The sequence below is a fragment of the Lissotriton helveticus genome, chromosome 2_1 (genome assembly GCF_964261635.1).
Source record: "Lissotriton helveticus chromosome 2_1, aLisHel1.1, whole genome shotgun sequence".
Taxonomy (NCBI): Eukaryota; Metazoa; Chordata; class Amphibia; order Caudata; family Salamandridae; genus Lissotriton; species Lissotriton helveticus.
The window spans coordinates 279,699,074-279,724,192 of NC_136059.1; the positions used below are offsets into that span (position 1 = coordinate 279,699,074).

The window sequence follows — 25,119 nt, forward strand, 5'->3', positions numbered from 1 at the left end:
GTAGAGGAAAGCAGAAAAATCCTCGACTCAGGAGGTTCCACTGCAATCATTCTCCTCAACCTAAGCGCAACGTTCAACACGGTGAACCATGTGACCCTAATTAACCGTTTGAGGAACATAGGAGTCACAGGCACTGTGCTTCAATGGCTGCGCTCCTTCTTAAAAGGTTTTTGAGGAGAAAGTTATATCTGAACCGGCCAACTTAACAAGTGGGGTTCTGCATGGCTCCTCTCTCAGCCGGACCCTTTTTAACGTTTATATGGCCCCCTTGACAGCCATAGTAGCCCCCTCTGCAATCCGCATAGTGACCTATGCGGACGACACGCAACTGGTGGTGGCACTCAATCAGGCAGAACATAACACCAACAGTCTCCATACCTGCCTATAAGACATTTCAAAATGGATGGATAGTTCCCAGGTCAAGCTCACCGGTGGAAAAACCGAGATTATGGTCTTAGGTAACCACAGCAGCTTCTACCCCGACTCAATGTGGCCTTTAAGCATGGGTTCTCCCCCTACCCCCAAGACCTAAATCAAGAGTCTGGGTATTTGGTTGGACCAGGAGTTGAATTTTAGTACACAGGCCAGGAAGACAACAGCAATTTGTTTCGGCCTGCTCAAAATGGCCCGAAAAGTCCTCCCTCTTCTTCCCCCACCAGCAAAAAAAGTATTGATACAATCCCTAATAATCTCCAGGCTGAACTACGGTAATGCACTATACCAAGGCACCCCCTCCTCAGTAATGGCTAAACTCCAGTTGGTCCAGAATTGCGCAGCCAGACTACTGACGGGCACTTCCAACAGACAATCAGCCACCCGGCAATACAATCCCTCCACTGGCTCCCGGTGCATGAGCGCATTAAATTCAAATTGTTGTGTATTGCCCATAAAACACTGTCAGGAACAGGCCCTGCCATTAACTCAGCCCTGATCCTTCCTTATAAAGCCAACAGAAAACTTTGGTCAGATAATTTGTGTCTGGCCGAGGTACCCAGAATAAAAAAAGCCAGAAGTGGCGGTCGAATGTTCTCCTATAATGCCTCCAAACTCTGGAATTCCTTGACACTCCATTTACGTCTGATTCCCAATCACAGACCTTCAGAAAACAACTTAAGACCCGGCTGTTTCCCTAGTCTGTCTCCGTCGATGTTGGTCCAGAGCGCTGGGACACTTCCGGGTAGCCACGCACTTTATAAGTGCCTTTTCATTCATTCATTCATTCATTCACTCTGGGGAAAGGTTTCTTGAAGACACACTGCTGCCTTGTCTGCCGCGGACTTCCAGTCCTGGGACGATGATACCCCCCCCCCCCACATCAGCATGCTGCATGACAAGACCTCCATCTTGGTCCTGCTCCAATTCCTCCTCCTTAGACTCTAACCCTTCCTCCTCATCCACTTCTCTTCTGGGTGGGCTGCTGCCCATGTTCTTAAGGCTTTCTGAAGCTCTGCCTTCAATACAATTCCCTTATGGAGCACCCTTCTTTCCTGGCAGAACCCCTTGAGTTGGCCATCAGAGTGAACTGAAAAAGGTTCAAATTGGTGGTAGGTGTAGTGTTGTAGCGCAGCTGTTGAGCTGCCTAGCCGGGGGCTGAGATGGGAGACAGACCATTTTAGAAACCTAGGGGTTCAGGTGGCACATAGGAATGCTAAGCTGCTCCAATTACATAAACTGGGGTGGTTGAGTCACTGAAGTGCTCCTTGGAGTTCTGGAATACGCTGCCACTGTCCCTGATGGGTAGAATAGCGGTGGCAGAGATGGTGATGTTGCCGAGATGCCTATATGCCTTGCAGAATGCGCGGTGCCCGATTCCTGCAAAAGTGTTTCGACAATTGAACTCTCTTCTGGTGACTTTGCTCTGGGCTGGAAAGTGGCCCGGGACAGAGGCAGTATCTTCAAAATGCTGGCCTGATGGAAGTGGCTAAGGAGACATGGCAACTATGCCCCAGACCACGGAGACCTTGGACGTATTGCTAACATGTGGAGGTGGGCACAGATTGGTGTCTCTGTTGTACAAGGCCATGCGGGCAGACTCGAGGTCTTTGGCTCTTAGGGTGTGGGATGCATGGAACATGGGTTTGCAGACGCTGTTGCTGGAGAAGAATTGGGTGAGAATATGTATGCTTACGCGTAAGGTGTCTTCCAATGCCCGGTTGAAGTTGTGCTGCACTATAATTTCTTGCAACAGGTGTATATGACCCCGGCAAGGCTTCATCATATCGATCCCTCCCATTCACATGGCTGTCCTAGATGTCATGGAGCTCCTGCGGGGTTCATGCATCTGACTTGGGAATGTCCGAAAATTCATCAATATTGGCTTGAAGTTGTAGCACGTCTCCGTGAGAGGGTGGGAACTGCGCTCGAAGCTACGCCTGCGCAGTGCATTCTAGATTTGGTACCGCAATGCAAGCAGAGGAAAATTTCCAACAAGTAAATGCAGCTAGCGTTGGTGCTGGCAAAACGGAGGGTTGCCATTTGCTGGATGGGTGAACGCGCCCCCTCTTTTGTGAATTGGATGAAAGATGTGGGAGAGTGGTCATTGGCCGAGGAACTGCATATGAAGGCCTGCCGTAAGGATTGGAAGTTGGAAGAGAATATAGCAAGTTGGACAGAGGCATGCAGAGAATTGTTGAGTCCAGTGGGGTTGGGCAGTGAACAGAGTAGTGAGTCCTATGAAGACAACAGTATGTAACTGACTGTTGGTGCCTGTGTCAACCCTATTTTTTTATATGATTTTGAAGCCACTGCTAAGCCACGAAAAGTGTAAAATGTATCTAACTGTATGAAGGGCCTGGGACTCTAATGATGTAATAAAAATAAGCTGATGTATGTTGTCTCGAAGGATTCTGTATATGACCGCTCAGGTTGCTGTGAAAAATGTAGAAATAAAGTCTTTAAAAAAAAAAGTGTAGCGTTATACAGCCTTATTCATCAACGGGCCGTTTTGCGAGCCCCTAATAGCGATTCATAGCGAATCGCTATTAAGGACTCGCAAAACGGTATTCATGTAGGAATTGCTAAATAAATAGCGATTCCTACACATTCCTTATTTGCGAGTAGCAAACTGCTAATCGCAAATAAGGAATAACTCCCCATTCATTCCTATGGGCCAAAAGGCCCATAGGAATGAATGGGGAGTATTCCTTATTTGCGATTAGCAATTAGCTAATCGCAAATAAGATAGCGATTGAAAGGGTGCCAGGGGTGTCCAAAGGACACCCTGTAGCACCCCTTAAATGCAAATTGAAACAGGTGTTGCGCACACACATGTCCAAAGGACATGTGTGTGTGCAACATGCAACTTAGAAAAATGCCTTTAAAAGCATTTTTCTAAGTTTTTGCTATTTACCGAGAGGTCTGACCTCTCGGTAAATAGCGGCCCAAAATTGCATTTTCGCAATTTTAAAATGCTTCATGAATTGCATTTAAGGAATCTCAAATAGAGATTCCTTAAATTCAATTCTTCGCAAATGTGCGAATTCTTAAATAGCGAATTTTGCATTTGGGATGATGAATCCCAAATGCAAAAATTGCACTCGCAAAAGGCAAGATTCTGAGAATCTTGCCCTTTGCGAGTGCAATTTAGCTTGATGAATCAGGCGGATAGTGAGCACTGAATTACTATGTGGTATTGCACAAACACAAGTCCTATCCTTACCGCTGATCACCAGTGTTATACATTGGGTCTCTAGTTGGCAGAGGTATGGACCCTCTCCAAGTATGGACCACAATCCTAGTCAGGGTAACCTAGATACACACTTTAAATTAATCTGTGCCCACCCTCTGGTAGCTTGGCACAGAGCAGGCAGCTTAACTTAAGAGGCAATGTGCAAAGTATTTGTGCAATACAGACGAACAGTAACACAATGAAAACACCACAAGTCCACACAGGTTTAGAAGAATTAATAATATTTTTATGAGAAAATCTGGACCCAAAAGACAAAAATCCAATAGGTAGAACAGGAGTTATGAATTTTGAGAGAATAAACCGAAAATAGTGCTTAGAAGTCAATAGCACTAAAAGGTAACTTGAGGTGGCGCAAGACCAGGGAAAATCCAAAGTTCAGGCCTACCGCAATGGAAGGCAGGCTGGCTACAGGACACAGACAGGTCCAGCTGACAAAGTTCCCTGGATGGAGCAAGCATCGACGTTGAAGACTCAAGGTGAAGAGTCGAGGAGGTGCAGTGTCATCGTTGATCCTCTGGATGGAGACAAAACATCGGCGCCAGCCCGCAAAGTCGATGAAGACTTCATCGATGGACCCCTTTACAATGCTAGTGCTGCGTGTTGTCAAGCCTTGCAGTTCGTATAGGCAGTGGTGTCGATTGGTCTCTGCGCATGTATTGAAGGGTAATGCATCAGTTCCGATCAGCGTAAACTCCACACTGCTTCTATTCTGATACAAAAACAGCTGCAGTACCTACCTCTGAGGCCCAGGACTAGAGGGGCACCTCAGGCAAGGGAGGACTCACAGATGGCAGAGTCCAGAAGCAGCAGCTTGAGTTGTAAGACGTCTTTGATGGCACAGAGACTTCAGAAACAGGAGGCAAGCCAGCAAGCCCTAGGAGTCACTCTGAGTTCAAGTGAGATGGGTCCATTCCTTGTCCTCAGGAGAGCAGAGTTCAGCTGGCAGTAAGGCAGCTCAGCAAAGCAGAGAAGCAGTTCCTTAAAGACAGTCAGTCAAGCTGAGTGGCAATCCTTGTAGCATATCCGTCTTTACTCCTGGCAGAGTTCTTCACAAGTCCAGTATTTTACTGTGTTGGTAGGGTCATAAACCATGTACTTATACCCAAATGAGCCTTTGAAGTGGGGTGACTTGAAGGCAAGCCATTGAAGTTCACAGGTCCTCTTTTATCCCAGTCCTGTCTGCCAGGCTACCTGTGGTGTTAGGGGGGTAATCAGCCCTTTGTGTGGGACACAGGAAACTGCCTAATCAGATATAAGTGTCAGCTCCTTCTCCTCTTCCTGCCCAGGAAGAGCTATCAGAATATAGATGAATGCAGATGAGTTCTCTGTCACACCCACCCTTTCTGTGTTTGGGGCTGCCTAGATTGAAGGCACAAAGTGTAGCTGTCACACACCCCAGATATGTATTGGAGAAGAACTGCAAGCACACAGAGCTAAGTTAAGAGCAGATAAATGTCCACTTTCTACAAATAGCATTTCTAAAATTGTAATGTTAGTTCCAATTTTACCACTAGGATTTCTTATTACTATTCCAAAGATAGGAAACATGATGTAACTACTACTTTCTAATCAGGAATTACAGATTTAAAGTGTTTAAGGAATGCAAAATGCTAGCCTACCAGAGGAGTAGTCCTCACAGTAGTGAAAAACACATTTAGCTGTTTGTCACTACCAGGACATGTAAAACTTAAAAGTACATGTCCTACCTTTTAGTTACCCAGCAACCTGCCCTTAAAGATAACTAGGGTCGAGGTGGAGAGCGTTGCTGCTCTCCCTCCTCGGTCAGGCGGTGCTATTTAAGATGATGGCCCTCCCCCGATTTTTGTACGTGCTTCAAAACGCAATGGACCCGGTGCCATCCTCCTATTTTAAAGAAATTGAGTCCCTCCAACGGCAGCTCCTTTGGGAGGGCAAACGTCGCATTGCATTCTCTAAACTTACTCTCCCCTGGTAGGCCGGAGGGATCGGCTTGCCGGACCTGCGGAAGTACTACTGGGCCTCCCAGCTGGCGACAGGAAACCAATCAATCAATCAATCATACCATTTGTATAGCGCACTACTCACCCGGGAGGGTCTCAAGGCGCTTGGGGGAAGGGGCATGCTACTGCTCGAACAGCCAGGTCTTGAGTTGTTTCCTGAAGGCGAGATGGTCCTGGGTCAGCCGAAGGTGGATGGGGAGGGAGTTCCATGTCTTGGCAGCCAGGTAAGAGAAGGATCTTCCTCCGGCGGTGGCTCTTCGGATGCGTGGTACGGCTGCAAGGGCGAGGCTGGTGGACCGTAGCTGGCGGGTGGGCGTCTAGAAGGTCAGGCGGTCGTTGAGGTACTTGGGGCCCAGGTCGTGGAGAGACTTGTGTGCGTGGGTGAGGAGCCGGAACGTGATCCTCTTGTCGACGGGGAGCCAGTGCAGGTTCCTCAGGTGGCTGGAGATGTGGCTGCGTCGGGGGACATCCAGGATGAGTCGGGCGGAGGCGTTCTGGATGCGCTGGAGTCTTTTCTGTAGCTTCGCTGTGGTTCCGGTGTAGAGGGCGTTTCCGTAGTCCAGTCGGCTGGTGACGAGTGCCTGGGTGACAGTCTTCCTGGTCTCGGTCGGGATCCAGCGGAAGAACTTGCGAAGCATACGCAGGGTGTTGAAGCATGTTGAGGAGACGGCGTTGACTTGTCTGGTCATCGAGAGAGAGGAGTCCAGGGTGAAGCCCAGGTTGCGTGCGTGGTCCGTTGGCTTGGGTGCGGTGCCCAGGGCTGGGGGCCACCAGGAGTCGTCCCAGGCGGAGGGCGAGGATCCCAGGATGAGGACTTCCGTCTTGTCCGAATTCAGTTTCAGGCGGCTGTCCTTCATCCATTCGGCGACGTCTTTCATCCCTTCGTGTAGGCAGGTTCTGGCGGTGTCGGGGTCTCTGGTGAGGGAGAGGATCAGCTGGGTGTCGTCGGCGTAAGAGATGATGTTGAGGTTGTGCTGGCGTGCGATGGCTGCAATAGGTTTCATGTAGACGTTGAAGAGGGTGGGGCTGAGTGAAGATCCTTGCGGGACGCCGCAGATGACTTCGGTGGCCTCGGAGCGAAACGGGGGGAGGCGGACTCTTTGTGTTCTTCCGGCGAGGAACGAGATGATCCACTCCAGTGCCTTCTCTTGGATACCGATGTTGCTGAGGCGCTGGACTACGGTGCGGTGGCAAACAGTGTCGAACGCAGCGGAGAGGTCCAGGAGGATGAGGGCCACTGTTTCCCCCTTGTTGAGCATGGTCCGGATGTCGTCGGTGGCTGCGATGAGGGTGGTCACGGTGCTGTGGTTGGCTCTGAAGCCGGACTGCGAGGGGTCGAGGGATCCGTTCGTCTCGAGGAAGGCGGTCAGCTGTCTGTTGACGATCTTCTCGATGACTTTAGCAGGAAAAGGGAGGAGCGAGATGGGGCGGAAGTATTTGAGCTCGGTGGGGTCCGCTGTAGGTTTCTTCAGGAGGGCGCTGATCTCGGCGTGCTTCCAGCTCTCCGGGAAGGTGGCGGTGTTGAAGGAGGTGTTGATTATGTTCCGGAGTTGGGGTGCGATGGTGGCGTCGGCCTTGTTGAAGACGTGTTGTGGGCAGGGGTCAGTCGGTGATCCGGAGTGGATGGTGTTCATCGTGCGGGCTGTGTCTTCGGTGGTCACCGTGGTCCAGGTGCGGAGGGTGGCGGTGGGGGGCGTTGGTTCAACGGTTGGGTACGTGGGTGGTGCGCCGAAGCTGTCGTGGATGTCGGCAAACTTGCGGTGGAAGAATGAGGCGAGGGAGTCGCAGAGGTCTTGTGACGGAGTGATGTCGTTGGTGCCAGTGCTGGGGTTGGAGAACTCCTTGACGATGCTGAAGAGTTCCTTGCTGTCGTGGGCATTGTTGTCCAGTCGTTCCTTCAGGGATTTCTTCTTGGTGGTGCGGATGAGCTGGTGGTGCTTGCCGGTAGCGTGTTTGAGGGCGGTCATGTTGTCAGTGGTCGGGTCGAGGAGCCAGGCTTTCTCGAGGGTGCGGCAGGTCTTCTTGGAGTTCTTGAGTTCGTCGGTGAACCAGGATGCCTTCTTGCTTCTGGGTCTGCTGGGAGGGTTCTTCAGTGGTGCGAGGTCGTCGTCGCAGGCGTACAGCCACTGTGTGAAGTTGCGGGCAGCTTCGTTGGGGTCCGTTGTGTTGGCGGGTGGGCTCTGGTTGAGGGAGGTGGTGAGCTGGTCCGCGGTGATCTTGCTCCAATTCCTGTGGGGTACCTGTTGCGGGTGGTGGTGGGTCGTCGTTCTTTTGAAGCTGAAGTGGACGCAGCTGTGCTCGGTCCAGTGGAGTCCGGTGGCGTGGCTGAAGGTGATGTACTTGCTGAAGACGGTATCAAGCGTGTGGCCGGCATAGTGGGTGGGGGTGTTCACCAGTTGCTTGAGTCCGAGGTTGGCGAGGTTTTCCAGCAGGGCGGTGGTGTTGCGGTCCTTGTTGTTCTCCAGGTGGAAGTTGAGGTCCCCTAGGAGGATGTAGTCAGCGGAGGGGAGGGCGTGTGGGCTGATGAAGTCTGTGATGTCTTCGCGGAATTGTGTGCGTGGTCCCGGGGGTCGGTAGATGAGGGTGCCTCTGAGGGTCGTCTTGGGGTCGGTGTGAATCTGGAAGTGGAGATGTTCGGCTGCGGTGAAGGAGTCATTGGCGTCGGTCGTGATGCGGATGGTGTTCTTGTGGACGATGGCGATGCCTCCTCCAGTCTGGTTGATGCGGTCCTTCCTGATGATCTTGTACCCGTCCGGGATGGCGATGGCGATGTCGGGTGCAGAGGAGGCGTTCATCCAGGTTTCCGTGAGGAAGGCGCCGTCCGGTGATGTATTGTCGAGGAGGTTCCAAAGTTCCACGGCGTGTCTGTGGACGGATCGGGTGTTGAGCAGGATGCACTTGAGGTGGTTGCAGCTGATGCTTGTCTTGGCGGGTGCGGGGCAGGTTGGGAGGCAGGTGAACTTGCAGGTACAGCAGGTGAAGGGTCCGTGGGTGCATCTCGGGGTGGCTCGGCAGCAGGCGTGGGTCCGGCCGGCATGGAGTGCGTTGAGAGTGGCGGCGTCGTAGGTCAGGCGGGTCGTCTTCGATCGGCGGGGAGGACCAGGGGTCCTGGCGCTGGGCACGTGCCAGGCGCGGACGGGCGCAGACGGGCTTGCCTTTGGCGCGCCTTCGGCGCACAATCGGTACGCCCGCTGCGCGTACGAGGGGGCGACATAAGAAGGAGCCGGGAGGGAGGAGCAGCTGGGTGGCGGGAGCAGGGCGGCGAATGGGAAGGAGGGCGGCGGGCGGCAGTGGCGGGAAGGAGGGCGGCGGGCGGCTCAGCGGCGGCTGGGTCGCCCTGAGGAGAGCGCGGGGAGGGAAGCGAGAGAGATCAAGGAGCAAGGAAAAGGTGCAGGGGCAAGGGCACGTCACAACAACGGGGGCAGCAAGGGGCACAGCAGGGGAAGACGAAAAAAACGGGAAAAATAACGAGGGAGCAGAGCTAGGTGCACAGGAAGGGAAAAAACACAGGAAGGGAAAAACGAGGGAGCAGAGCTAGGAGCACAGGAAGGTCACAGGGCACAGCAGAACGAGGTCAGCAGGCACAGCCAAGACGAGGGAAACAGCAGGGCACAGCAGACGGAGGCGGGGGTGTGTGGGGCGACCTCGCCTGGTTACAGGCTCAGCGGTCGCTATTTACGGGTCTCCCGCGGACCCAGGATATGCGATGGACCGTGGGCAGGTGCCGGGGGTGGACTTCAAGAGAACTCTATATGCTAGGGCCGGCCGATTTCCCCTTGCCGGTCCGTCGGCTCTCGCAATGCAGGTGTGGCATCTGGCTACTCGACATCTTAAGTGGGATGGAAGAGTCACCCTTGCAACCCCACTGTGGAATTCGGAGAGGTTGGGCAGCCTGTGGAAAACCAAAGGCTTTGACAAATGGGATCTCATTGGGATCTCGCAGATCAAGGATATTTGGGGTAAGGACGCAGTCCTTGCGTTTGACGCTCTCCAAAAAAAGTATCATCTACAGGAGAGTGAGCATTATCGGTACCTCCAGGTTAGGCATACCCTACGTGCACACATCCCTAGAGGTACTACACCCCCGGATGCCTAACCCCTGGAGGACCGAGTCTTCGACAGTCATTTCCCCGAAAAGACCATCTCATTAATATATAAAAAAAGTATCAACAATATGGGGGATCCACTGGTGACGGCCGGGAATTAGATGATGAGGACTGGAGGGAGGCAGTCTCCTCCCCGAAAGTAGTGGCCATCCAAATGAGACACAGGCTGGTGCAATTGAAGATTCTACATCAGTCATACGTCACGGGACCCCGGCTGGTGCACATGGGTCTGGCGGAGAATGGGAAATGTCGGAGGGGGTGCGGAGAGAGATGGAACTTTTATGCATATTTTGTGGCATTGTGTGGACATACAGGCTTATTGGGTTAGAATCCACGAAAGGATGCGGGAGGTGTTGGGGGTAGAGATGGCGCTGGTGGCCCGACGATGTGTCCTGAATGTTTGGGAGCCTACGAACCTGAGTGCATTTGGGAGGCTGTGGGTGACCCTGGCGTGTATGATTGCTAAGCGTAACATCGCTCAGCTGTGGGGCGCCAGCCAAACGCCCCAGATCGAGAAGTGGATGGAGGACCTGGATTGGTGCATGCACAGAGAGAGGTCGGTCTACGTTGCTAGGGGCTGCCCCGGGAAATGGGGGAAGATTTGGGGGGGAAACAACCTTTACAACTCAACTTTTACACCGCACTACCATTACAACAAAACTTTTACAACGCAACATCCATTACATCGCATGCCATTACAACGCAACCATTACAATGCATGACACTACAACACATACCACTACAACGCATGTCATTAAAACGCATACCATTACAACGCATAGTACCCTTACACTATCCAACACTTACCCTACTGTTGCACCCCCTGGAGTTAGAATAGTAATTTTTACCCCTACACTATCCAACACTTACCCTACTGTTGCACCCCCCTGGAGTTAGAATAGTACTTTTTACCCCTACACTATCCAACACTTACCCTACTGTTGCACCCCCCTGGAGTTAGAATAGTAATTTTTACCCCTACACTATCCAATACTTACCATACATGCAATGTAATGTTATGCGTTGTAATGGTATGCGTTGTAAAGGTAGTATGCGTTGTAATGGAATGCGTTGTAAAGGTAGTTTTTAAAATTTCGTTGTAATGGCATGCGTTGTAATGAAATGCGTTGTAATGGATGTTTCGTTGTAAAAAATGCGTTGTAAAGGTATGCGTTGTAAAAGTATGCGTTGTAACGTCATACATCCGATTTGGAGAGCTTGGAATAGCTACCGGGGGGATGTTTGTGTTCCTCCAGTGGTCTGAGATGTAACAGTAGCGTTGGAGTCCCTGTGATCCTTAAATGATATTCTGTATGTATTGTTCTGTAGTACGGAAATGTATATATGACAAATGTAGAAGCACTACATGTCACCTGATGCTTTTTCTTTTGCTTTTGTTAATAAAAAGATTTATAAAAAAAAGATAACTAGGGCCCACCTCAGGGGCGGACTTATGTGTAATAAAAGGGGAGTTTACGCCTTGGCACATGATTTCAAATGCCAAGTAGAAGTGGCAGGAAACTGCACTCAGAGGCCTTACAATGGCAGGCTTGAGACAGGTTTGAAAGGCTACTTGTGTGGATGCCACAACCAGTGCTGCAGGCCCACTAGTAGAAAATAGATTACAGGCCCTGGTATATGGTATATCACATTACAAGGTACTTATAAGTAAACTAAATATGTTAATCAGGTATACACCAAGGTCCCCATGTTTCGGGGAGAAGCACATGCACTGTAGCACTGGCCAGAAGTGGTAAAGAGCTCAGAGTCCAAAGGCCAACAGAAAGATACCACAAAAAGTGGAGGAAAGCAGGCAAAAAGTTGGGGGAATACTACCCTAAGGATGGCTGGTCTAACAACCCACCACGAAGGAAGCCATGCTATGCTGCACCTCCAGCATGTAGGCAGGAAAAGTTCCCCCTCTGTAGTTCTATACCTGCGTCCGTTCACAGGTTTGAGCTTGCTGCAATATCAGGTCGTGGTTCCTGTAGTGGAACAAGCGGACCACCACTGGTCAGTTCGGTCTCCCCAGAGGGGGTTGCTTGGCCAGTACTCTGTGGACCTGTTCCAATTTGGAAAGACCATGTGGTGACAATTCATTGGAGAACCATGTTTCTAGGTAACCAATCATGTCTGTCCCCTCCACACCCTCTGGCAGGCCGACAACTCTGACATTGTTTCTGCGCCTTTCTGCATCCTCAGCCCTTTTATTCAGTATGTCCACCTTTCATGCCTGGGACTTGCTCTGATTCCGCAGAGCCTGGACCACAGGACACACCTCCTCTAGCTTTTCATCATGGTGTTTGACGTTGTCCAACAGCTTCTTGTGGTAATCTGGAAGTACTCCAAGGTCAACAAAGACTTTGTCTCTTTTAGCTTCCAGAGTGTTCTTGGTGGTGTTGATGGCCACCAGAATGCTGTCAAGTTTAGTGTTCAGCACCGATTTCCCCAGCTCTCCTTCTGTCGTGGGTGCCAACGTGAGGTCATTCCCGGCAGGAAGGGAGGTATTTTCGTTGCCGTGCCTAGGTCTGCTCATCCCATCTATTGTAGGTCTGCTCGACCCATCTTTTGCTATATGGATTCTACCCATGGCATATGCCGAGAGGTCCAGGGTGACAGGCGAGGCAATGTGCTCCCAGAGGCGCCTGAATGGGATCTGGGCTCCCTCACTATGAAAAAAGATTTACCTTTGACCTCTCCATTCAGTATCCTAAGTCAAGTGCCCAGTAGGATGGTGGACATGCAGGAACACAGGGTCTGGCGTCGCTATGTTATCCCAGTAGGAGGAGATGTTGGGTCTTCCGATCTCTATTTTGTCCACTGCACTTGCCTGGCAGTGACCAGAGCCCTCCACACGTGCATCGCTCTCTGCCGCACCACCTGTATTTACGAGAATGGCAGTTGTCTGGCAGGTATCTGCCGACGTATGGCACCTAGTACTAGCTACAACATCCAGGGGTGGCAGCAGGACATCGGGTCTCTAGGTGCCCCAGGTGCGGGCATGGTCACTCCTGGTCAGTTCATTCCCTATATCATCCCTCTCGGCGGGACAGCAAAGGCCCAGCCATATTGCAGCATGCAGACTCGGGTAGAGAATAGTGACCAGAAGGTGTGGCATGGAGGCTCCTCTCCATGTGCAGCAGCATCCGGTGACGTGGAGATGCCCTGGCGGCCTGCTGTCTCCTTCCTTTCACTGTAGTTGAGCAGGCACAAGTCGCAGGTGGCTGGCACCACAGGTTCCCACAGTGAGTGCAGTGCCTTGTCCCGTCGTCAGCAGAGCACTAGGCTTCGTCGCAATCCTGCCAAGGAGTTCTGATTCCCATCAGGCAAGAGCATGGAGGACCTTCTCTGTCTTCAAAAGTGCGCAAAGGCTGCAGGCAGCAGACGCCTTTCACTCAAGTCCCATTTTGAGCCTGTGAGGTCCACCACAGTCTCAATGCTTTCCCTTTGCTGCAGCGCGTTGTCAGGCATTCGTTGTCACTGCGGAGGAGCTCCGCTGTACAGGATGAATGGTGAATTCAGAGTATTGGAATGGATGAATATGAGGTCAATGAATACCATGATATGTGCAGGCTTGACAATGGCATTACCAATAATGGCAAAATCAATGCATGCCATAACCTGTGCCCGCCGGACCATGCCAATACCCGTCAACATAATATCAATGTATGTCATAACCTTAACAACCGTGCCTAGACCCGCAACTAAGAGACCAATGTATCTCACAATCCAAGCACAAATGACAATACTGTTGCTAGTAAAAACAATGTTAATGTACGTTATGACTTAAGCAAGCTTAACCATGTCAATACCGGGAAGAACAAGGTCAATGTATGCTATGACAACTGTATGCACAATGATAAGGATGTTGATAGAAATTATATCAGTGACTGCCATATCATTCCTAGGACTTCCAAAGAACTCGTATCATTGCTGTTGCATTCACCCAAAGTGACCTCTCCATCAACCCAGAGTCAGAAATACGTGGTTAGACGACCCACACCCAAGCCTATCGAACACAAGGTCACAAGTGGTGTCTCTCGTAACCTAAAGACAAACACATGCCCAGGGAAAACCCTGATCGAACCCACAGATAGATAGTTGCACCACAAAGAGGTCCGATGAAATTGGCCCCATTAAAACACGTTTGGCCATGGGCTAGCGTTCCCCAAAATACCACAAAGCTAGGTACCACCTGTAGACAGAAACACTCAACCAATCAGTGCACTTCATGCACACCACGTGTAATAATCACATGGTCCTCATGCCGGACTCTGGACACATACACACTGGCCGACACTAGCTATCCCCAAGGTCGAGAGCCATCTGAGATGCTTTATTGAATGTATAATTTTTTTTTGCTTATTGTACCTTATGAACTGTATATAACAGTGGCCAAATTGTTGCACACTGAGAGACTTTACCAGACACACTATGTCGAGGATCTCCCGGCCGTAGCAGTTAATTAAACCAACTTGTTCCTGTTTTGCCAAACACCTCTCATTTTTCATTAATTTAAGGTAAACTCATATCCAAGCAACAAGGCAATGGGCCCAGGAACTCCCTAAATTGCCACCATTATCAAGCGTGGTGGGCCATGTCCCCGACCCAATTCATACCAGTATCAACATAGTTAATTGGTGGAAAGACTGTGTGGTGCTTTAGGGTCTACTTTTTCAGTGTCTAGAAGACAAGGGTGAAGAATTATAAGAGAAAGCATTAACATTGGAGCAAAAGGGCAAGATAGAGGGGTCACAAAACTTGAAAAAGGAGTAGTGTAAATATATGTACTGAGAGAATATATATTCTTTATCTTATATAATTATGTCAGGAAGGGGCATTATTGCTTCATGCCCCTGACCTGTTATCATACACAAAATGTAATTCAACTTGGGCAGGGTGCTTGCGAGGTTAAAAGGGTTGGACAACCTTGAAAACTTCCACACTATTTATCCCCACACAAACTTCCAGACTATGCATAAAACAGCATATCTGGGACGGTGTATGGTAAGCCATGGCAAAGTTGATCTGGAATTATCTGCCCTGATCATTGACAGAGAAAGTCCATGACAGCAATGAGCCACTGTATGCATGGCCCAGGCACAAACATGTATCTACATATTCCCCATCACTTTTTGTGTACGATAAAACTTAGGACAAAGGGGTATATGGAGCTGGGAGATGGAAATTAGATCTACCTTAATGCTGGATTTAGTGGAGTTTTATACAGCTCTTGTTAGAAATCTGGGCTGCGAGGTTACACTACAATCTTAAATTATTAACCCAAATTGCGTCATTTGGAGTTGTTCATTTCTAGTGTCCTGGAGCCCCAGTAGCGCAGACTCTACTAAAGGAAAAGGCACCCCTTTTAGCACTTAACTCTTGTGGCAACATTGGAGATGTTGTGAGTTTACAAATGTAGGACTTAGCTTACTCCATGTAACACTCAATAATCACAGGTTCCTTTACAAAGGAAATATACACAAAGGTCTACCTAACTACTACATCCACAATTACAAATATGTACACAATTGCACATGGAAAACCCAACTGAAAACCTCCTTGAAAGGCCTCAAGAATTACATATGTGCCCACTGAAAGAAGGTCACAGTGGTCAAATAATTTCCTAAATCTAGACAGGAACTTGTAGGTCTCAGACACCATTAACACTTTGTGCACAAGCACACACAACCCCTGCAACCACAATCCCGCCAATATACGGCTCTAGCCTACCAAATCCCAAAGGATATGCACTTAGAAAAGGCCAGACGTATTTGTTTTGTCAGAGGCTGTCACAGCTGAATCAACAATGATAAAAAATCCGTGATAGTATGAATGTACATTTATTGTGTTTTCTACTTAAATAAATAATTAGCTTTTCACTATTGAATACTAAAACTGACATTTTTCAGTAATGAGCCTTTAGTGAAAGAACATATTTCCCCTCCTACATCAGATTGTCTGGAAATCTTGCAGAACCCCATACAAAATGGGACCAACTAAACCCACATAAAAACACAAAAACTCAGGATAGAAGCTCTGTAACCTGATCTTGCTTCTCTCGTGTTGATTAATCATTTATCCTGGGAGATTTACAGTAAGGCTTTTTTCTTTCTGCACTTATGACCCTGTGGGTGCCTGCCACTGTTCCAACCAGCTCCCAGAAAACAACTAGATAGTTCAGCAGTGCTGCTGCTCTCGTGGGGCACAGTAAGTAAATATGCTAATTTTACTGAGTCAGTGCTATTGATCATGGGCTGCTCCTCTACCCCTAAAGCAATGCTTCTTCCTGAAGCCCAACAGTAAAGATGTCCTTTTTTGTCTCCTATGTTCTTTATTGAAACTTTTGAAGGGCATGTTTTTCAGGGTCTTTAGTACTGGTCACCCTGCTCTTGTGGGCCTCAGTGCAGGGACTCATCCAGATTGTGTGGCAGGCTGCATAAGCTGCATGGTTGTGCCGACTTCTCTGCCAGACTTCTCTGTGTTTGACAGTGGAGTCAGCTGCTTTCTTCCTGTCCCCGGAGCCCGCTCTGGTCTTACTCGAATGCTGGAAGAGTTGCGTGTACAAGATGCGCTTGTGGTGATGGCAGCGCCCCTTTTCTTTGCCGGACGCTTTGTACAGGCCTGGGGCTCTGCATAGATAGTGGCAATATGTTTACCAAATCCACAGCTCTAAAGGGGTAACTGAAAGGCACTGCACGGTGGTGTTCCATGACCCCAGAGGGTACCAAACAGCACAGGTGCTAACTGGTTGGGGGTCTGCCCTACACTCCTGGCGGTGCACTCTAGCTTCCAGGAGTGTTTTTGTGGGGCTACTGACCACCAACTGTACAGTTGTAAATTCCTGAAGTTTCCTTGGTGCCTGTGTACAACTTCTGCTACTGCTGCGTCCTACCCCTAAATATTAGTCGGCAGCCCTAAAAACAGTCAATCATAAATTCTTAGCTAGATAAGCTGAAGAAAGCATTTGCCATTCTCCTCTTGATTGGCTTCAATCATTTACTAATTGTACTCGCAGGTATGCTCCATTCATTTGTTTCTGAGCCTTCTGATTTAGCTACAGAAGTTAAGTATATCAGTTTCAGACATGACTTACTCTCAAATTGGATATTCAGCCTTCCTCAGTGATATCTATGCTCTTGCATTTACATCCTTAAATCTCTGAAACCTAGTTCTCGATTGCTCTCAACGGATGACATACGGATAGTGAGAGCAACCACCGTAGGTGTGACTGGATTAATGCACTGCTTTATATTTAGGAATATCCCAACAACAAATACAAAGTTTATAAAAAGTTAAAAATCAAGCAGCACAGGCTATAATGCAGTATGCAAGGTTTTTTAATGTCTCTCCACTGCTTACTAGACTTCACGGATTCCAGTTTGTAAAAAGGATTGCCTTCAAAACAGTGTGCTTCATTCATAAGTGTATACATGGATCAGCCGCTGCCTTTTTGAAAAAGTGCATCACATTTCATACTACTCAACAACTCTGCTCCTCTCTAAGACAAATACTTTACACACTTCTTGTTTGAAAAGAGCTTTACTAGCTGGAAGGTCCTTTTTGTGCTTGTTGCTAGGGAATGTAATCAGAAACTACCTTCTCTTAGATGAATTTCTCCACTCTCAATGTTTAGGAAAATACTAAAAACAGTACTTTTTGCACTTAATGGTAGTGCATGAACTTTTCCATTAATAACAGTGTTAGAGCTTTAGCACTATAGGAGCTTTGGGTATGAGCATGCACGATAAAATCGACTAGCATAACATAACAAACGTAGAACAGTAGTAGTGATGCGCGGCCTAGACCTCCCTCCTATCCAGTGCTGGTGGTCTCCTGAACTAAGGTATTATTGGTAGCGCACTCCATGGTCTTCAAATTTAACTACTCTCCCCACCAGAACTCCGAAGCACCGACCAGGGTGCAAGTGTGTGTATCAGGGCAGCTCTGAGCACGAGTTCTAGTTACCCTGACTCAGGGAAATACCCAATTACATGAGTACATAAACAAACTTTTACAGCATGAATCCGGCTCTCGATAGGAGTTTGCGAGCAAGGAAATGTTAGGGAATGTCACGTTAATGATCTCCCTACCTTGTGACAATCAAAAGTTACATTTAAGGCACATTTTCCCAAGAACAGAAATAGATTCAAACACTATAGATAAGTAGTTCCTAAGCATTTTAGAATCATGAGCCAAATTTTAGAATGACAAATGTTCACGACCCACCTAGCTGGAATGGATGAGGCTGGCAATTGTTTCAGTGTAACTATAGCATTGTGTATATGAGGCACTGTTATTGGCAGGCATCGTATTTTTCAATGAAATGACCACTAAATGTGCACAGGAATAAAGTTGTATTGATATAACTGCATAGCATACTAATGATAGTGTGTGAAAATCGGGCTTAAGTGACTACTTACCATTTGGGCACCACCAAGTAAAGTGCCTTGATTTGTTTTAAAGCTAATAAAATCTTTGTTTCCATCAGACTTCAGAATTACAAAAAAATGTGCTTCGTTTTGCTTTCCAAACTGCTGAATGTGTAGTTAATTTACGGCTATTTTCATTTTTGGAGTGTTACATAAAAATGACATCCCAAAGCCTTTCCTTTCACACACATGTACCCAGCAAAACAGTCACTTAGTTCACTTTAGTTTTCTTTCTCTGGCTGCAAAGTGAGAGTTTTTAAACACCACATACCCATGTTCAAAAAGAAGCAATTTTTCAAAAGATGTAGCCTGATATTTCACCTCTGTTTTTGTAGTGCAGCAAATGTGACAAGATAAATACAGAATTTAAAAGCATCTTTATTTATAGCTTGGACTTTTGCAACCCACCAAAAATCATGTACGACTCACAGTTTGGAAAACGGTGCTATCGATGTTACAGTTCAATTCTAAAAACGGTAACATTACCTTTTAGATGTTCAATTGAATTGCGAGTTCTTTGAAGACCAGAACCAATTTAATTTGGATTCCATCAGCAGTAGCACTACCTGTGCGTAGCAGCCAGATGAAGTCAGAAAACAGTCTTCCTTGCTCAGCCTCAACACATGTACACACACATGGGTAACTTGTGCAGTGACTTTTACCTCAGCTGCGCAGCAGTGGGCCATCATTTAAAATATGGGCACTTGGAATTGTCGCAGGCATCTATGTTGGCACAGATCTTACAGTGAGTGAGACTCTATTAGAAAGAGTGACTCACAGCTGAGGATCAAGAAAGGACACCCAAAGCGGGTTTTTATGCTTTCTTATAATGTTCATGCCGCTTGATGAACACTTTTTATTTCCATTCTTTCAAACCTACAAACATAAACTTAATACTGGTGGGTCTATTTAACCTTCTATACAAAGACAGAAGGTAATACCCTGTAGTAGTTATAAGGATAATGCCGAGCAATACCGCCTGATTTAGCATAATGCACAAATAACAATAAATAATAGTGTGAATGCAGTGTTTTATCAAAAGTATGTGGTGTTACCACCCCTCTTCTCACTGATCACAAGAAGACTTGGATTTTCCAAGGCATGATGCAGTATTCAAGTTTTTGGGCATAACAAAAACTGAGAGGAAATAAGGAAAACAATCTGAGACCCATTACCAAATCCCAGGTTCAATAGATAATGATAAATTTGGACACACATCCAATTCTTAACAAAAGAGGTAATTTGAAAAGTTGGCAACTTTTTGGGGAGGTGATGGGGACTAATGAAAAAAGAACGAGCAAAGTGGACTTTTTCGACTGTGACACGAAAAGTAGAGGACGTATTGGTGGTGATTGGAAAACAGGTACGGAAACGTAGCAAGTGATGGAGGAAAACGGAGAAAAGAAACACTGCTGGTGCTTGGAAAAGGATGGCCCTTAGTCTAAAACCAGTGGCTGAGGAAAAGAGATAGGGAGGCAAGAACAAGTAAAAATAGTCAGGGAAAGGATGGGGCATTTAGGACCCCGACAAGAGAAGCAAACAGAAGAGAAACAAAGAATGGAAGAGGAGGGAAGAGAAGTTGGGGTGGGAAGGAGTAACATCATACATAAAATCAAGGACAGGTGGGTTCAGGCTTGGAGAAGTGAAGAAAACCAAAAAAGACAGAATATTGGAGAGGGGGACAAAAGGGGTTGATAAGGTTTTCACTAAGTTTGAACCGAAAATGTTCCGAGTGCCATTTAGGTTGGAAATTTTGGAGACATTGGTTATGTGAACTGAATACTCAAATTTTACATTTAATACGTTTCATTTTCACTGGGATCATATACAATTGTTCAGAGAATGGCTCTAAAAGTTAGCAAATGGGGGAAACGTGCAATAATTGGGTTATAGCACATGTCAGAAAAGAAATACTTCAGACATTCAGCTAATAAGGAAACGGACACAAATATAAGTGCCTACAAGTTACAGTTTGGAAAATGATAAAAGCTACCACCACATTAAAAGACTAATAAGTCTCGTAGGTTATGAGTAATGCTCAGCTGTAAAAAATGTTCAGAAAATGTCAATAAAAAATGGGGAGACAAATTAGCTGCTGCAATGCCTATGTTAAAATTCAATAGGCACCCTGCCACTGATACTGCATACTGCTGGTTAGTCTACAACATAGTGTACAGGTCAAAATTATGTATATTTTGGGGGTCATCATACCTCGGTTTAGTAGTAATAGATGCTCAACTGCTCAACTGCCTTTACAGAACCAGTAATAGCCTCTTATTGTCTCTCCAGAAAAACAATACTTCATTTAATATGTGGTTCCCATTTTACATAATTAGAAGAGATATAACTTAAGGCATGTGTCTCTTTAAGATTGCAATGGAGTCTTAAAACCGTCGTGCTTAGTGGGTTTAGCACCTATTCTGAAACTAACGGGTCATAGGTCTGAATTCATGTGGGACCTTATAAGCTTCGGAGGTCTATATAATGAAACTGACGGGTTATAACAGAAAATATTAAAGCACCAAAAGACCTGCAATATCGCGAAAATGCAGCAACAATACCAGACATTCCTATCCTCCCTCATTAAACGCCAATTGTCCATGTCCACCAATTATACATCCAACACAGAAGCCTTGGTTTAAATGATGTTATGTTAACTGAGTGATGATGGAATGTAGGGTGTATGTAATTTATCGGTGGCCTGGTATGAATGGCAGTTGGAAGCAGAGGTTAGAGTGAAAGTTTACCATTTCTTAGTGGGGTGTATTAATACACTTTTATGTCATATGTAAATATGATTATACCATAGTCTGACGCAACTCTGCTAAAATACATTATACAACTCTCACAAGGATGGACGAACTAGTACATAACTTAACATATTAAGGCACAACCATTCATAAAGGGGTAATTCACATGGACAACGAGAACTGAATATAGTGTGCAGAAGATCAGGTAGAAAATGGTATATGCTGCATGGGACTGGGCCATTTTGCGATTTAAGGTGTAAGGAATATATGTGTTAGACTTGGGGGAGCACATAGAACGGACTTTGCTGTGGTTTCTTTACAACTATATGATACAAATCTCAATGTCAAAACATTGTTAAAACTACGTGGGTACAATACCCCTACCCTCTGTGTCTTCCCATAGCAGACACCTTTAGTTTACATAGCCTCACTTGCATGTACACTACATCTTCCTTATCTCTCAAGTACCTTGGCAACGTTTTATTTCTATATGGGAATCATTTGCTCCTGCACAAAGGGTAGCAGAGGAAAAGTATAGTTTCATTACTGTTATTTTTCAACAACAGAAAATGATTTTCCATTGCTATGCAGCACCTCAACGATAAGAGTGTTGATGCCACTGCTTTCATATTACACCACAAATTGATACACAAAACATAAACCAGTCTGAGTAAAAACACAAAATTGTTATGAACTAAAAAAGAATATAGATTTCATAAACAGTAAAATCTTAATTTCTACATATTTAGTATACAATAACGTTAAAATATGAGACTAAAACCAAAAATTAATAGTTTGTTAAATACAAATACTGCCTTTCAGTTTGAATGTGAAAGAAAAAGCTAAATATGTTGATAATGGTCAGCATCGGCGCTTCCTACTTTCATCAGGCGACCTGGCTGATACATTAGATCTACAAAGTATGCTTCAGGAGGACGAAGAACTATAGTCATACCAGGGGCAGAATCCTCTTGCAATTTAACTTCATTCCACGCTCTGTTGTAGTCTCCACGGATGAGGTAGGAAGCAATACCAATTCTATCTGCTAAAACCTTGAAAAGTAAAGCTCGGTGGCAGAAGATGCCCTTAGTGATGGCCCCAATCGGAATTATATTGGATTTCAATTTAAATTTTAACTCACTAATGTTTAGTTCCCAGGGAAATTCGTGTAATTTGTCCTTTTCAATGGGACCACCCATCTTATTTGCAACAAACTGTGCCAGCAGCACAACCTGATCCCTGGTATTAGGATGCTCAAGAACAGTTTTAGTAACCTCACCAATATAACTAAATAAAATTAAGTCAAAAGGGGGAAGCCATTGTTTCTTTTTGATGATGGTTTCCTGCAAAGCGTGCTCCTCTTCTTCTTTTAATTTGTCCTCTTCTTTTTTTGTTTTCCCTTTCCCTTTTCCTGCTTTTTCTTTAATGCTGCTTCTACTAAGTGAAGATGGGGAACGTCCGGATACAGAGTCTTGCCTATCCTCCGCTGGAGATGGCACCCTGATACTTGGTTTTTCCTTCACCGTTCTGCTGCCTGAAGCAGGCGACCGTACAGTGCTGTGATCTGCTTTTTCTTCTGAAGCCGGCGTATGGGGTCGCCCATGGTCAGTAGCGCTGGCATTCACCAAGAGTACTGCCCGGTGGTCGTTGACTTCTTGCTTCCTCAATTCTTCCAATGACAGGAGCTTTGCTTCAGGCTTTATGCGACCACAGTCATAAAATCCGTCATTAATAATGTTGCTTGAGGATAAGTAACCTTTATGGCTGTATTTCAAGGACAAAAAGTTATCAAACAGCTTGCTCTGAGCTCCTTCACTGAAATTATTTCTGCGGCTCACTGACAGGTTGATTTCTTGAAGAATGTCTAAGGCCCCTAGGTTGTACAACTCTACTGCAGTCAATTCATCACTTGCACAGACCATGACTGCCCAGCATGCATTTCGCCTGACTTCATGATATTTAGATTTAAGTAAGTGCACTAGTGGGCCCAGCCCACCTGCATTTCTTAACTCAGCTCTTGCCTCCGCATCACATGCAAGTGAAGCAACAACTAGTGCTGCTTTGCTCAGCACTATACTATTGGTGGCCTGAAGAGGTTTGACAATAGCCTGCATTATCCCATGACCTTGCATACTGACACGCAAAATTTCTTGGGAGGCCATGTTTATAAGGACAGTTCCACAGTGGGCAACAGCGACGTCTCTGTCATCGGACAACATTTTAACCAAGGGTTCTAGACCGCCAGCGTCCATAACAGCAGTTGCGTTGCTGGGATTGTTGATGGTCAGATTGGCCAGCGCTTGGACTGCTGATTCCCTAACGGCTCCATTCTCACTACCCAACAAGTGAACTATTAGCGGTATCCCGTCCTTTTGGAAATAGATTTTACTGGCCACATTAGCACACATGGCAGAAATTGCCTGGCAAGCAGCAACTCTCACGTCGTCGTTGTCACTTCCCAAAAGAGTAACAAGAGTTTTTTCTGCTTCTAGGTCACTCAGCATGTTTCTGTTTTCACTATTCTGAGCTGCTTTGCCAAGTGCCATAGCCGCGTTTGCCTGCACTTCAGGGATGGTTGAGGTTTCCATGAACGCAAGCAGTCTCTTCAGCCCTCCTGTTTGCTGTAGCAACAGCATGGTTTCATTGTCGTCCAGACAATGCGTTATCACAGCAAGAGCCTCCACGTGCAGATCGTTCAAATCGTTCGTTTCCAAGATCTGCAGGATTTGCGGTAGGGCTTGACTTTGTTTCAGAACTGACCTTGCTTCTACATCATTGCTTAAAGTGGCCAGTGTTTTTAGTGCCAGTACCTGGATTACCGGGTATTCCGACTTCAGAAGTTCCAGTAAAGGAGGAATTCCCTGCAGTTGACATAGTGCAGCACGGCTCTGAAAGTCCTGCACTAGCTGGTAGATACATTCAACAGAGTTCTTCTGAACATCGGGGTCGGGGCTGCCTAGCAGGCGGACTAGCGGTTCAAGGCCATTGTGCTCCAGGATTTTGGCTTTGCTGGTGAAATCAACCGACAAGAAAGCGAGGCACAGGCTGGCAAACTCGTGGATGACCGTCTCCTCTTCTGGTGCCAGGCGGGCGATGAGCACAGGGAAGACCTCCATGGCGCGCAGGCGCTGGCTGGCGTCAGGGTGCTCTGCCAGGGTCCCCAGGGCCGTAGTGGCGTTGCGCCGCACGATCTTGTCCTCGTGAGCCATGAGGCTAAGCAGAGGCGTCAGAGCCCCCAGCTCCAACAGCAGAAGTTTATTATCGTCCCCCTTCTTGGCGAATTTATACAGCGATTCGCAGGCTTTACCTAGGATGTCTTCCTCGGGAGACTGAAGCATTAACACCACCGTGGGCACTTGTTTACTTTCGATAGCCAATGGGTCGAAGACATCCTTGGGTGGGGGCTCGGGTTCCTTCTTCACCTTTTTCCCCATGGCGCCGTTCGCACTTGCCTCTCTACCCTGCTTCCTCTTGTCTTCTCCCCGGCTTTCTTTCGCTCTACTCAGCCGCAGCTGACAGCTGCACGTTGCTGTTTGGTGGGTTGCTAGGAGACGGCCTAGCACACTACTTCCTGTTCGCGCACGTTCCAAGTAGTTGCTATGTCCGACTTCCGGTTTTGTACCATGGATTAAAGCGCATGCGTGCAATTTCTGCGCTTTAGTTGCAGTTTTCTTTAGGGGCAGGGGAAGAGTTAGTACATAGATTGCTGCTCGATCATGGTAAATGTCACTAGATGAATTAATATTCACTTTTGGGTTGTGTAAATAATAGTACTATGTGGAATCATTACATTAAAGTCTTAACATTAATTTATCATGCTTGGGCAAAGTATTCATCGGTAAATATAAATAATATAACTCACGGCTTGATTTCTTTATAACACAGAGAACATATTCATTCAAGAATATATTTAGGGTGAAAACTCGTGTGAAATAACACTGCACATGAACGCAAAGCACACCTGGCCAGTACTTTATATACTTGGAGTGTACTCTTATGTAAATACGAATAAAACAAGTGGGAACATCAACAAAATCCTCGCACAATTTTTCCCACTTAAAGGTAAACTTAAAGCAACAAATACAAGGCCATATCATATACAAAGAGTTTATAAAGTAAAGAGAGGCAGAATCCACTGAGAGAGCACAAGTTTGAAAAAAATGT

At 46.9% G+C, this 25,119-nt stretch overlaps 1 protein-coding gene across 1 annotated transcript; it reads right to left on the reverse strand.

Annotated features, from left to right (window-relative positions):
- Positions 1–18,563: 18,563 nt before the first annotated feature.
- On the reverse strand, positions 18,564–24,508 carry ARMC3 (armadillo repeat containing 3). Its single transcript, XM_078674810.1, has one exon. It carries the CDS (start codon positions 24,387–24,389, stop codon positions 21,798–21,800), a length of 2,592 nt encoding a protein of 863 aa, XP_078530936.1. The 5' UTR covers positions 24,390–24,508; the 3' UTR covers positions 18,564–21,797.
- Positions 24,509–25,119: the final 611 nt, after the last annotated feature.

Coding starts and splice junctions, on each gene's coding strand:
- ARMC3 (XM_078674810.1), bottom strand. CDS start 24,389: ATGGGGAAAAAGGTGAAGAAGGAACCCGAGCCCCCACCCAAGGATGTC.